Source organism: Austrofundulus limnaeus, unplaced genomic scaffold (genome assembly GCF_001266775.1).
Source record: "Austrofundulus limnaeus strain Quisiro unplaced genomic scaffold, Austrofundulus_limnaeus-1.0 Scaffold977, whole genome shotgun sequence".
In the NCBI taxonomy this organism is placed as follows: Eukaryota; Metazoa; Chordata; class Actinopteri; order Cyprinodontiformes; family Rivulidae; genus Austrofundulus; species Austrofundulus limnaeus.
The window spans coordinates 21,581-35,421 of NW_013953379.1; the positions used below are offsets into that span (position 1 = coordinate 21,581).

Genomic DNA, 13,841 nt, shown 5'->3' on the forward strand with positions numbered 1-13,841 from the left:
TTTATACAGGAATGAAATAATTTTTTATCTACTCATTTTCATGTAACTAAGCGTTTTAATGATTTGGCCGATTAATCAAAAAAATAATCGACAGATTAATAGATTATTAAAATAATCGTTAGTTGCAGCCCTACTTTACATTTCCTTTTTTCTGCTTGGCCTTCAGAGGAGCAGGACGTGCTTTCGCTCTCTCTGTCCTCCTCCCCAGCTTCGCTGCTTTTGCTTTTTCGAGCTCTTTTTTCACCTTCCATCCGAAACTAAAGGAATTATGGATTTGGTCAACTGGACTCTGAATGAAATTGACACAAATTTTTTTCTACACTTGGAACGAGGGGAATGTGGCCATCTGGGTGGAATTGTTGCTGCTGGACTTTTCTGATTCCTGGGGCTGGAATCTGATATGCCAGCGCCACTTTCCATCGAAGACATGGAAGATCATTATTTATTTGGATTATGATAACTGGATTCCTGCTGATGGGCGGAGGGTTCCAGATTTATTGAAAAGTGAAAGCGACCCTGACAGTGGATCGGGCCTTTGAAGAGCTGTCGGGCTCACTTGAAGGATTCTGCCGGCTGGAAGCACACAGACTCTCAGCTGGGGGAAAAATTTGCAAACTGGATGTGATTCTGATGAGGATCACAGCTCAGGAGCGACCCTTCGGCATGCATGGACTACATCTGGGCGAGCTTCAATCGGTGAGAGGCAAGGAATCACCCCAAATTCAGCTGATTGGCTTTTTTCGCCACCTCAGAGTTTGCAGTAAAGACATTTCAAAAGCAGCAGGAATTTCAAGGCTGCTTTGTTCCAAAACAATTGGATTATCTATCTGGCTCCCTGTAGCCGTGTTTCCATCCAATTTTAATTCGAATTTTGAGCAAATTTTTTTTTAATTTTGCAAAAAGGAAAAAATGAAGAAATGCGAATCAGACGTGTTTCCGTCAGCTGGCTTGAAGCGAATCAGTTCCGTCAGATGCATGCGTGTAGTAAACAGGAAGTAAAAGTCGCATCTCAGGAAAATGGAGAGGAGTTATCAGGAATGTGTTGCTACTGTCGGGAAAGTTGTAATTATTCTGTAATCAACTAGTTTTGGCAATTTTACATGCGGTCGGGAGACGTAGAGAAAGAACTGTGATTCTTTTCATGCTACGGAATATGCCGACAGCGGGAGGRGGTTCCAGCTGCAGTTGCGGCTGCAGTTGCTCTGGTACCGGACCGGTTTCGGACAGACAGCGGGAACAGCTGATCGACATGTGAGGTAAATGTTCGCTACGTCAGACCTGATTCGAGAAATGTGTTTCCGTCTCTCTTTTTGCGCATTAACTCTTTTTCGAAAAACCCAAAAACCACCTCAAGCGAGCGTATCTACTTTGATGCAAATTAGAGGAAAATTTTTTGAATCAAGCCGTTTCCATTCACCTTTTCTGATGCAATACTTCAAAATGTGCATTAAAAAACCTTTATAGAAACACGGCTAGTGGCACGGCCTTGAGGGCAGTGCTTATCTTAACCTCCCCAGGATGGAATGTCAACTAAGAGCTGGATTCGCTCCCACCCCCATCACCTGCGTTGGACCTGGCTCAAATGGCTAAGGAGGAGGAAAATCTCAGAACTCTAGCGAACTGAGTAGAAACAATAACATCATGTGACTCTAGACTCTGGATGGGCCCAGGGTTGGGCCCAGCACAGACCCCCCATCCCTCAACTTCACATAATTCTCTGAACCCGCCCGATTTTACCTACCCTTTATGTGTTTTTTGACCCATGACCATTTCTGACCTTTCTGACCATGTTAAACAGCTTTATTTATTCTGTTTATTAAATAAATGTAGCACAGTGATCTGTTTCTATGTACAAAGCTTACACTGAGACGTTGAAGCCGTCACGATAGGTTGAGTGTGCAGCAGCTATAATGCCTCTCTTTCTGCTCAGGTCGATGCTTCCTGTGCCTCCATCAGCTGTGGGTCCAGCCATCAGCTTAGACCTGGATGTGGATGATGTGGAGATGGAGAACTATGAAGTTAGTGGCTGTTTTATCTAAAGCTCAAACAAGGCCTTCTACCGTATGTCTTCTTTATGTTGATAGCATACAGTATAAACCTGGTATTAGTTTGTGTTTTGAGTGATCCAAGCACAAGTGGGTAACTCTGAGTAAATCAGGTCACTGTGGATGAGCAGAGTATATACATGTCCCAGGTGGCTATGGCAGCTCAAAACTAATGTATTTGCCATCTTGTCAGAAATTTAAAAGGAATCCGTAGGTTTTCAGTGCCAAAAATGTTTCTTAACAGAAAAATAACAATCCAGACAAATATGATAATTTAAACTGGTGGTGGTCTGATCACTAAAGACACATGTTCTCACCAGGTGAGCCTTTTTAGGAAATGGTTAAACAACTTTAATCATAATTTTGAAATCAAAATTCAAATCTAAAGTTTTGTTTTATAAAGAAGCAGGAGTTCTAAATGTAAGAGATGGTTTTCTCTGTAAGCCAATGTTCCTAAATCCAACATTATTATTTTATTTTGAAGGCATTACTGAATTTGGCAGAGAGGTTGGGCGAAGCAAAACCACGTGGACTCACAAAAGCAGATATAGAGTTACTTCCGTCCTACAGGTTCAACTCAGAAAATCACCTGTCTGAACAAACGCTGTAAGTCCCCTTTATTCTTTTAACAGAATCTGACAGTATATTTTCAAAATATTGTTAGATTTGATACATTTTGTTTCATCTCCACAGGTGTGTTGTGTGCTTTAGTGACTTTGAGTGTAGGCAGCTACTTCGGGTATTACCTTGTAACCACGAATTTCACGCCAAATGTGTGGATAAATGGTTAAAGGTATGTTGTTGTTTTTTTGTCTGTGTGTGAATTTGTGATAAAACAAMTTCATAAATATGTTTGTTTAATTTGTGTTTAATGCGTGTTTTTCCACTCCAGACCAATCGCACTTGTCCGATCTGCAGAGCCGACGCCTCGGACGTTCACCGGGAGGTGGAGTGAAAACAGTCTCTGAGTGCTGAACTTGAAAGCCTCTCACACCAGAGTCTGTGTCAACGCTGGGGACACCTGCCACTTAACCTGCATCCTCCAGTAAATATAGCTTAACGACCCACCACTCCTGTCTTCTTTCAAGACACACACAAAAAAAGAGAAAAAAAAAAAGCAGTCCAGGATTGATACTGGAGCGTGTTGTACCTCTGCTGTGCTACATTGTCTGAGTGTCCTGAAACCCACTGCCTACTGCAGCCTATAGCCAGAGTTCTGGGGTCGCCAGCCAGTTCTTTCTCTGCCCTCGTGTTGCAGATTCCAAAGATTTTTTCCCCTACAATGCATTATTTGCTGCTTTTGTTTACAGGGTTTCCTTTTTATTTTGTGGATTCGGTGTGATGTTCACAAAAAAAAAAAAAGAGGGGGAAGTCCTGCATTGGAGGAGATGAGCTGGTAGCCTGGAGGATGTTAGGCTGGACACGTTGTGCAATTAGCAGAAAACAACAACAACAAAAAAAAAAGATATTAGGAGCTCTTTAGCGTGGGTATCTGTGTTTGGATACGCTTAACCATCAGAGATGCATGTTTGTGTAGTTGTTGGGCAATTTGACTTGTTAATAATGTATGTTCTGCAATAATGTATCGATTCTTTTTAACAGTTTTACACCTTTTTATTTGTTTTCAACTTTGCCAATGCTATTGTGAAAGTGTGGCAAGGCTGTGGTCACATGCAGATTCTGTTCAGCCCGAGGTCAAGGACTGCAAAAGACGTGGGGGACGTGCAGCTGCAGGGTGTGTGCGCACCCTCACCATCCACTCTGGAACACAGATCTGTACAAAAAGCAGTGGTGGATTGATGGACTGCGTCTTTTTGAGGTCATCTGCCATAACTGCACAAGTGCTACATCCACCCTCTACGTCAAGCGTTGTTCCTCCGGCAAGTGCGTTGCGTGTGTGAATATAGTGCGAGTGTGCGTGCGTGCGTGTGTTTGTCCTGTTCACAGAGCCAATGCATTTTGTGTAACCACTGGATACAGGGCAGCATGCTAGGATTTGCATGAACTGTTGATTCCGACTAGCAATATTTTAATCAAGCATCGCCACCAAAATGATCCACTTTTAAGGAGAAAAAAAAAAAGAGTCATAGAAAAATACTAAAAGAACTGCTTGCTCACCCAAAAAGCACCACGAGGGGAGAAGAAGAAAAACAAATAGCACGTGGTTACACTCTGTTTAAAAGAGAGGGGAGGAAGACCTCCTCTGAAGGCTTTACTGTTGCTGTAGAGCTGTGTGCAGAAAGCAATACGTGCAGCGAGTGGTGAGTCTTAAACGAACTTTTTCTTCCCCTTTTTAGGAAGACTTGGGGCTTTTTATTTCTTTGTGAGCCAAATCCGATACACATATATAGCCTACTGTTAAAGATTTCAAATCTGCCTTTTTATGACGTTGACAAGCACAAATCTGTTACCAATCCTTTGTCATTTCAACCTACTTTGAACAGTTATAAAAATRTTTATTTATTGGTTTTTATTCTTGAAAGGAAAAAAAATCCATTGAAGGAAACAGTTGAAGCTCTAATGTTTAAGGAAGTTGTGTTAAAATCTGGGAAGTTGGTTCAGATCGTTACCGTAGGGCCATAATGGTGGTGTTTAAAAAAAAAAAAATCAAAGCAACTGTATAGCTTCATTGTGAATGCTTTTAAGAAAAAAAAAATGTTTGAAGACAGAAGAATGTTAAACTCTTGTAGAAGTCACTGGTGACGCTCCACACTAACACCTGCTGTCTTCACACAGCCGGAGCGTTCAGTAGTGTAGAAACACTGTTAAGACTTCTCATCCCCTGCTCGTGTTAACACTAACAAAAAAAAAAAAAAAAAAAAAAAAAAAAAACAGGATATACTCGGGGTGGGAAAAGAAATGGAAAAAAAAAAAGAAAAAGCAACAAATGAACTTTTTGCTTTGAAATTTCTTTCTTTTCTGAGCTGCCCCAGTAAGCACTAACAGGCAGTTGTAACCTTTGCTTTGATGTGTAAAGGGTTCCTTTGCCTTTTTCTTTAACTTTTGTTTAAGTGAATGTGTGTCTTTGACGTGTGCCACCTTTCAAGAGTTAAAAAAAAAGTAAGCCATTTAATGAGTTAAACCCACAGCTTTGAGAATTAACCTATGTGTACATATCTATTTGCTGGCATATATTGTATGTTAAAAAAAATATCACTCAGGGCCTCTCGGTATATAAAAATAAAGATGAACAGTCCATTTCAAATGGAAAGGATGCCATGAAAAAGGGTATATCTGAATTTAGTTTGGTCAGTTTTCTTTGACCATAAATGATTTAAATGTAATCAATTATATTATTCTGTTTTGTCTGAAATAGTAGATATTACACCATATAAAGACAGGCATGCAAGAAAAGATTAAAACAAGTATGTTACCAATATTCACTGAACAAGACGATAACTCATTACAAGTGTATTATTCAGACCTGTTTGACCTTTTGTTCTTGTACTCAAACAATGCGTTCAGACGTAGCAGTTGTGAACCCATATCTAAATGTGCCGGAGCGCACTCTTATCCTACCTAATTCACTCCTAAATCGACTTCAGAGGTGTTTGCATGACTTAAAAAAGAAAAGAAAAAAGTAAAACAAATGTGTTACAGTGGAGGATTATCTGCAAAATTTGGTGGGGACCTATTTAATGGTGCACAATATGCATGCTTGTTAACCAGAACCCCGACTGATTTTTTTTTTATTATTTTTTCCTTAATTTTCTTTTATTTTTGAAGCTCTAGTTGGCTTTAGGTTCTGGGAGTTTGGATCCTGATGCTCAGCTGATAACTGCCATGCATTGTACTGCACACATTTGTAATAGAACTGAATGACTACAAGATTTTATGCGCTAACTTCATTTTATAAAGAAAAGAGAAGAGTTTAATAAGAAAAAAATTGGTCTCGACAGGAAATTCGTACATCCGTTGTGTTACTGTTTATTGCCCTGACGACTGAACAATTACACGCTCTGAAACTACTGTAGTCTTTATCAAAAAGCCATAGTGAAAAGGTGCTAGATGTTCTGCTTTTAGGTATGAAAACTCACGCGCGTGAATGCAATAGTTTGTCATGGACCCATGTATTCTTATAGCATGTTGAACCAATACCCCTAAACAATGTCAGTGAAAATTAATATAGTTTAAGGGTTTTTAAAAAAGATTAAAAGTGTTGTCATACTTATTTCAGTGTAGTAATGTATCTGCCTATCTGGCTCTTGCTCTCAGTGTATGAATATCTTAAAAATGTATTGTTCACATATAGATATTTTAACTCATGGTAATGTTAGCACYATTTCTTTTCAGAGAGAAATATTTAATAATTGACAGTATCCAGCAACCATATTAAAAAAAGAAAAAGAAAAATGTTCCCATTTAAGGCCTAGGTAATGAGCTAATTTTTAATGACAACTTGAGATTTAATAGAGTCTTGTAGTCTTTCTGTTAAAGAAGTTAACGAATAATCTCACAGCTTGTGTGGTGCAAAACTGTTATTTCCAATAAGCAGCTAAAGCTTATTTAGGAGTTGTGATTGATTGCTCTGTAGACGCCATTTATTGTTTACCAATTATTTTCTTTCCGCTGTGGTGGGATAGTGGTTTACTGTTCTTAAAACTCTCCTTGGTCTCCAGGGGTCCATGCCTGAACACCAGACTAACCCACCCACCACCAGAGCCAGGGGCATGTGTTGTTCTGTGTTAGGCAGATATTTTTGCTTTGGTACTTGCACATTTACAGTTACCTCATTTTTCCCCTCATGTTTGTTTTTGGTGGGTGGGGGCAAGGGAAGAGGGAGAAAACAACTAATATATATTATATATAGGAAATGGTTCTTATAAATGTTATAATTTTTTTTCATTCCATTGGAATCATATTGTTTGTAGCATTAACATAACTAGTTAGTGTATTATATAAACATCTGTATAGTGTTTGAAATTTTTAAAATTTGTACTTTTTTTAAATGAAAGTTGCTAGTTATGCTTTACCAAGTAGTGCAATCATTTTTTTTAATTGTTGTGGCTGATTTGAGAGGGTTCACTAATAAATGTATGATGTATATCAGTATCCCAATTATCTTATTTGACTCTGCGTTGGAAAGTTAGACCCTACTGTTAATCGGTGTGACTAATGCTGTTTTTAAAACTTCTTAAAAAAAATCACCCACAGTTGCTGTTGGATGTTTACCTGCAATCATGAGGGTTAATGTCGTTAATTTACGCTTTTCAGGAATTCTTTAAACTTTTTTGTCTCGTTTTGTGTAATGACAGAACATATTTAAACTGATTTTAATAATACTTTGAGTGCAGAAGGTGAAATTGGGTTTTTTCTCCAATTTTTGGTCATATTTTCCGTTACTAATTCACACCATGGCTGCACCACCCTGAACACACCAGCTCTTGCCCAATTATGGAAGCAAAGCAGTGTCAGGCCTGGTTAGTACCTGGAAAGGAGACAGAAGTTGTGCCCACATTGGACTAGCAATGGAAAACCTTTTGACCATCATAGGTTGCCTTATATCTATCAACTTTTCTGGCCTTGTCACACAAACGTTTTAGATGTTTAGATGAAAATTGGTATGCATCAATTTTTCATATTGTTCAACTTTTAGCATCGCAGTACTTGCATCAAAAACAAAAAACACTGGCAGTAGATTTATTTTATTCTATCAGTTACTCAAAGCCAACAGCTCAGGGGGCCGGACCAGAGAGGTGGGAGGAGCTTTGGCCGGTAAGGTAAGGGAAACACTATTATGTAAAAGAACAAGTACGTTACATTTTAAATTGATTTGAAATCTAAACAGTTAAAAAAAAATAAGTCACTCGTGGGCAGGAGGTACCAGTTGTAGCTCTGTTTTAGGTGAATGGATGCATTTAAATTTGTGAATAAAAGAAAATTTGTAATAAATTCAAACTTGTGCTCCCAAACCTTGTTTATAACAAGTCTTGTGATTATTGACGGTTGTCATTAAAGTGCCGCACGATCTCAGAAAAACAATCCAGGTTTTTAAAACGTTTTTAATTTATAGTTGGAAAATTACATCTTTACATGAGCCCATTCAGATGTTACAGGCAAAACAGGCATCTATGAGTAACCACAGGCACACTATGGGCAGACTCGTACTACACTAGATAAAGCCACATGGAAAAGCTGTGGCCTCTTTTTTTCCTTCGTAATTTTAAAYTTCATGAGCTCCAGGCAGTCTGCTTGACATAGTAACAAACCTGCATTTGGTCATTTCGATGTGAGTCAAAACAATACGGGGATTTTAAATATTTAACTTATGTACAGGTGATGGCTCATTTAAAACAGGGTTCCTGTAATTTGTGTCCAGATCCTCGTCCTCTAAAGTCTCAGTTTTCTCTTGGCGCTGATGGCAGCTGCATCGAACACACCTTGGACCACTTTAGTTGAAACTCAGTGGAGGAAATGTAAACTTTAAGGGGTCTTAAATGGATCAAATAACAGAAACAAAGCAAAGGTATTTAACACCATCATAAAAAAATCTGTTCATCATGCTGTGTCTACTTCAGTCGTCTGGACAGTTTGAGATATGAAGGTTGTGCTACTGCTTTAGTACATCTCGCCAGCTATTAATCCATTGTTTAGCTATTGTGGAGGAAGGAGGGAAATAACCTGTTAGATAACACAGACAATGAAAAAGTTTTCTTTTTCTTTCACAAAATGAGTTAAAGAAAGGACTTCAAGAAATTTTTATTCAATTAAAATCCCAGACTTTCCAGGCTATTGGGAACCCTGAAAACAACTAAAGAGCACTGGATGCAGGGTGGTTAAATTTTCCAGGTTAGGGGTTTTTTGTTTTGTTTTTTCAATCGCAATGATCCCTTATGCATAATGGCCTTTGAACAAAAAATGACCAAAAAATAAAAATTAAATAAACAACGTGAGTGAGTGTCGGGAGGAAAATGAGCTGCTGTGTGGAAGAGATATGCCATCCATTAATCGTCCGTAAGGTCCTGAACAAAAAGGACCTCGGAGCGACTGAGTCCTGCCTCTTTCAGGGTGGGGGGGTTAGGCTGCTCTTCAGTCGGGAGACAGGGCAAGACTCGGCGAGGGAAGTTTGTAACTATCTGAAACTTCTCTGGAGTTTCTTTCAAAGAGAAAAGGAAGTCRTGTATTACCTGTGAAGGGAAAAAAATACCAGTGAAAAGGCAAGTAGGTACAAGGATGTAAAGGATTTTGTTTTCTGCTTCGAAAATGTTGAAGTCTTTCAAATAAGTACTAAAAAACAAATCTCCACAAATATTAAGAGCTTGTTGGTCAGGAGACATTTTTCATTCATKAATTGTTCAGCACCATAGATTTAAACAACACTAGACTGAGCCCCGCCTCTCCTATCTGTGACAACATAAAGGAGCAAAAATGGTGACCAAGCAGACAGCTGACAAAGCAACTATTTTTAAACAGCAAGCCCAACTGGATCTGTGCCACAAATCTTTGTCCTATTTTTACAATAAATTTATATAGTTGTTTACTATGTTCGCTCAATTCAACAACAATGTAAAACAGCTGGATGAGATAAGGAAAATATTTTCTTTATAACTAAAAATGATCTAAATCAGACCTGAAGTTAGTCAATAACTTCAACTTTTTAGCTAGTTGGAAAAATATTACTTCAACTAGTAATAAAATATATTTATTATTGCTCATCTGTCAAATCTAATAAATTATAATTATATTATAATAAATTGATCTAATTTCCCTCTGGGATCAATAAAGAATTTTTGAATTGAATTAAATAAGAAATATTTAACAGTCGACACTTAGAAAATGTTCACTGCATCCCAAGTGATGGAATGAAACTTGTCTCTACTGTTTCTAAACATCCTCTCAACAGATCGGGTTTGTCTAATAGAAATTTTAAAGTAGTAAAATATAGAATATTAGAGGCAAAACCAGCCTATTATATAGCATATTAAATATTTGTACTAACTTGTAGCATGTTTCAGCAGTCTCATCACACCCACAATGAGGTAAATATGATCAAATCTGCTTACTTGTCAAATGAGACACATAGCTTTCTGGCATTTTATATACATTAGACAGTTTATATACACTCTATTATATTAATAATATTTTGTTTATCACCATTAAAAAAGTTTTTGTAAATTTGACATCAGTCCTTCTTGTTTGTTATTTTGCCAACATGTATAGTAATGCTAAATCCACGCGCTTGCCATGTCTGCAAGCGTCTGTTAGCGACGCTGCTGCTATAGTAGAACTCCCTTTTTTTTCTTTTTTTTCTTTTTTTTTCTGGCCAGGCAGTGTATGTTTGCTAAAACAAGCTCTTCATTGATGATAAAAATGTGCAAATAAACAGGACCTACCGTCAGAGACTGACCAAACAGGAACCGTCTTTCTACTCGTGTGTCGTTGGGCAGCTTAAACACTATTTTGACACTTTCTGGGTCATCGACGGGTGGTTCTGGAGGAAGACATTCGGACTTCCTCTCCTTCTCCTCCTCTAGGGTCTGGAGTCACAACAATCAGCATCACAAATTAGAAATGAATAAAAAAACGCTGCATTAGGATTTGCTTAAAGTCTCCGTGTACAGATAATTAAAAACATAAAAATAATAATCAGACTCACTCTTCGTCTCCGCTCCTCTGCCAGAGCACTTTGTCGGACCTTCTCCTCCTCTTGCCTCCGCTGCTCCTGCTCCTCCTTTTTCTTTCTCTCCTTCTCCTGGTCGGCACGGAGGGAAGCCAGATAGGCCTCGTCCTGCTGCTGCCTCAGCACCTGAGTCTGGTTCCTCTCCTCTCTGAAACACAAACCTTCATCTTTACTCTTTCAACCAATACTTATTTTGGTGCATCAACGGCATCTAAAACCCACTGTTGGGCCACATAACTTTATATAATCCCTGGTCTTTTTATTCTTCTTGATTTGTTTGTGTGACGGCAGTTGAAAGGGAAGACTCTGAAACAGTCAGTGTAAGAAACAGGACTTGATATTTTAAAGGGAACCTGGACTGGGCTTGCCGTACCGTTCTAGGCGCTCTGACATCAGATATGTTTGGTTGGCCTCCATGATGAAGTTGAGCTGATTGATGAGCTCCTCCGGCTGAATGAGACCCTCCAGCCTGCCCACCACCGTCATCTTGCGGTCCTTCAGCACGATCATGGCCAGGAACGGGTAGGTGTTCTCCCGCAGCGCCTGGGACACTAAGTTGCACCAAAACACAACAAAACTCCAATAAACGTTCAGGTTATGCAGCTTAGTAATTCTCACTCGGTGTTTGCTTGTTTGTTTGTATTACAGGACATTTGTGTGTTCAAAGGAACCCATGAGACATGTCACACTCTGGCATACCTCTGTAGCCCTCAGGTTTGCTGGTTGAACATGCCCAGAAGAGCGTTCGTGTGTTGAGGAAGGTTATGACCTCTTCTGTACATAGCGTGGAGCTAAGAAAAAGCACATCAGACAAAAATAAATATTTGTGCTGACACAACAAAAAAATCATATTGTATTCATGAACTTGAGAATATGTGCCATAAAAACAACCATACTAACAGACATATTAGTACAGGGCTATTCAACTGTGTTCTAGGGGCCACAGTTACTTAAGTGCCTGTGACGTCAAATTTTTGTAACATACATGAATGCATTTTTTAAAAGAGGACACTGATAAAATATTGCAAAAGAAATTTCATGTCGCTGAGATGAACAGTTGTTGAGATATTTGGCTGTGAAGTAACAGGAAGTGATGTCAAAGGGGAATGTCTGAATGTAAACAGAGCGATGCTACAACAGCCAACAACCCAGACTGTAGAGAAGAATCTGATGTTTAAAATTATTTTGAGTCTCTATCAGAGAGATGAAGAAGAGTCAGAGTACAAATAATGTTTCAATAAACAAAGACCAGAGAGTTTTCTTTGTTAAAGAGTTCACCTCTGATGTCACTTCCTGTTTCACTTTAGCTGAGCCAAGTTCAAAAGAAAATATGCCAGTTATGGGACAAAATGGGCTAAATCGTGTGTATTATTCCGTCTTAAATATAAAGATGTTTTCTTAGACTTTTTGTATTTGAAGAAAATACATCACAGGCACTTTAAAGCCAAAAGCTCTGGGAACCTGACTGCTGGTGGGTGGTGGGAGTTGCCCCATAATCGTAGGGGAAACACTGCATTACATAAAACAAGTACTATTATATTTAAATTAATTGTTTTTGTTGCACTGAATCATGAATTTAAAATTTACAAAAAATGTTTAGATTAAATTAAAAATAAACTGACAGGCGGCAGTACCCCACTGGCGGGCTGGATGGATGTCACCTGCAGGCCAGATGTAGCCCATGGACCACCAGTTGAATAGTCTTGTATTAGTACAACAGTGGTACAAAACATGTATAAATACAGATACAGAACCGGCAAAACTCGTCTGTATCTTGATGATCATCTCCGTGTAGGTACACTAATAGGTAGCGGAGCTCCCGTTTGGCATCATTCAGTGCCTATATTAAAAAAAAAAGACAGACTTTGCTGATTTTCCACTCGTGCAAACGTTTGTGTCTAACTGCCACATGTCTTTGACCTTACCTGGCTGTATGTTCCCTGATAAAACACAGGGTGGGACTGACCGTACTTTTCCTCAAAGCTACGGATGAAAGTCACAACGTCTCCGACGGGGTCTGTCACGCGACCACGAGGGTCTGGCCTAATGAAGCGCAGGGCAAACCTTGGAAACGAAAAGACAAAATGGCAGCTGATCACTCTGTTTTATTTGACGCTGATTAGTTTCGATCAATGTGCTTTGACTACCTGAATATGTCCAGAAGTGTGTAATATGTAAATCTGAATGGCAGCATTATCAAGTAGTATCCCCATCCTAGTAATCCCTGAAAAGAAATACCAAATTACTACACAGTGCTGAAGTGCTTATAAAGTACCATTATCATTTTAGCTACATACAAGAAAATTACTTTAGAAATAAGGAAGAAATTTAAAAAAATTATTAAATGTAATATGTTTTACTGTTGTGAATAAATACTACTTGAGTTACCCAGTACATGAACTGGGAAATCAACACCCACAGATAGAATGTGGCTGTGAGTGAAGCAGGTTATATTATACTTTTATAAGATATAAACAGGATAGTAAAACAGAAAAGCAGCAGCTTGCTGTGGGGGAATTTCAAACAGGCCTACCCTGGGTTGTGGCCTTGACACAATGTAACTATATACTCTATGGTCTGCTGTATTGACTTGAAGTGGTCTGGATGGTGGGGGGTTAAACACACTGGGAACGCCCTCCTGTTCATTAAGTCTATCCTGCACTGCAGCCTGAAACACACACACACACAATATAAGCCCATCAAACTGCAGTCCTTAGAAAGGTAAACAGTTCAAAAAATGTGATAAAGATGAAATAAATATCTCCTTTGTTGTGCGATCATACCTCTATGTTCCAATTATGTTGCTCTAATGTTCGACGACATTGGTCCATTGATTCCAAACCAGTTAAGTCCTGTTGGACAAGAACCAAAGGTAAAAAAAAATATTAAAAATTCAAGTTCCTCAGGAGAGCAGACAAACTGGTTCAAAATCAGTTACATTTTTCTCTGTAACAGGGACCATACTGCTGGACTACTGTGACCAGTGTTATGCCAGATTTAGTAACCTGGAAATTTCAAATCAGGGTTGTATGAGTATTTTCTTTTTCATTTTTTTAACAATGTCTGTTTTTAATTTTATCCAAAAATGCGACCCATGTTAAAATGACATAGAATGAGCGCTGGTTGCAAAAACTGTGTCATTATTGATTTTTGGTGTAAATACACCACCTAGTAAT

The 13,841-nt window shown here is 38.7% G+C and overlaps 2 protein-coding genes across 2 annotated transcripts; one reads left to right on the plus strand and one right to left on the minus strand.

Moving 5' to 3' along the window:
* Positions 1–1,930: 1,930 nt before the first annotated feature.
* On the plus strand, positions 1,931–7,097 carry LOC106533590 (RING finger protein 44; the record flags this gene model as incomplete). The annotated part of the gene is given in 4 exon segments (XM_014029947.1): positions 1,931–2,018; positions 2,530–2,651; positions 2,739–2,838; positions 2,938–7,097. Coding segments are annotated over 4 exon segments (373 nt in total), but the record flags the coding sequence as incomplete, so codon positions are not given.
* Positions 7,098–8,033: 936 nt separating this feature from the next.
* Positions 8,034–13,517, minus strand: faf2 (Fas associated factor family member 2; the record flags this gene model as incomplete). The annotated part of the gene is given in 10 exon segments (XM_014029946.1): positions 8,034–9,172; positions 10,379–10,522; positions 10,642–10,813; positions 11,039–11,216; positions 11,365–11,456; positions 12,420–12,505; positions 12,591–12,729; positions 12,813–12,889; positions 13,199–13,333; positions 13,449–13,517. Coding segments are annotated over 10 exon segments (1,275 nt in total), but the record flags the coding sequence as incomplete, so codon positions are not given.
* Between the last annotated feature and the right edge of the window lie 324 nt (positions 13,518–13,841).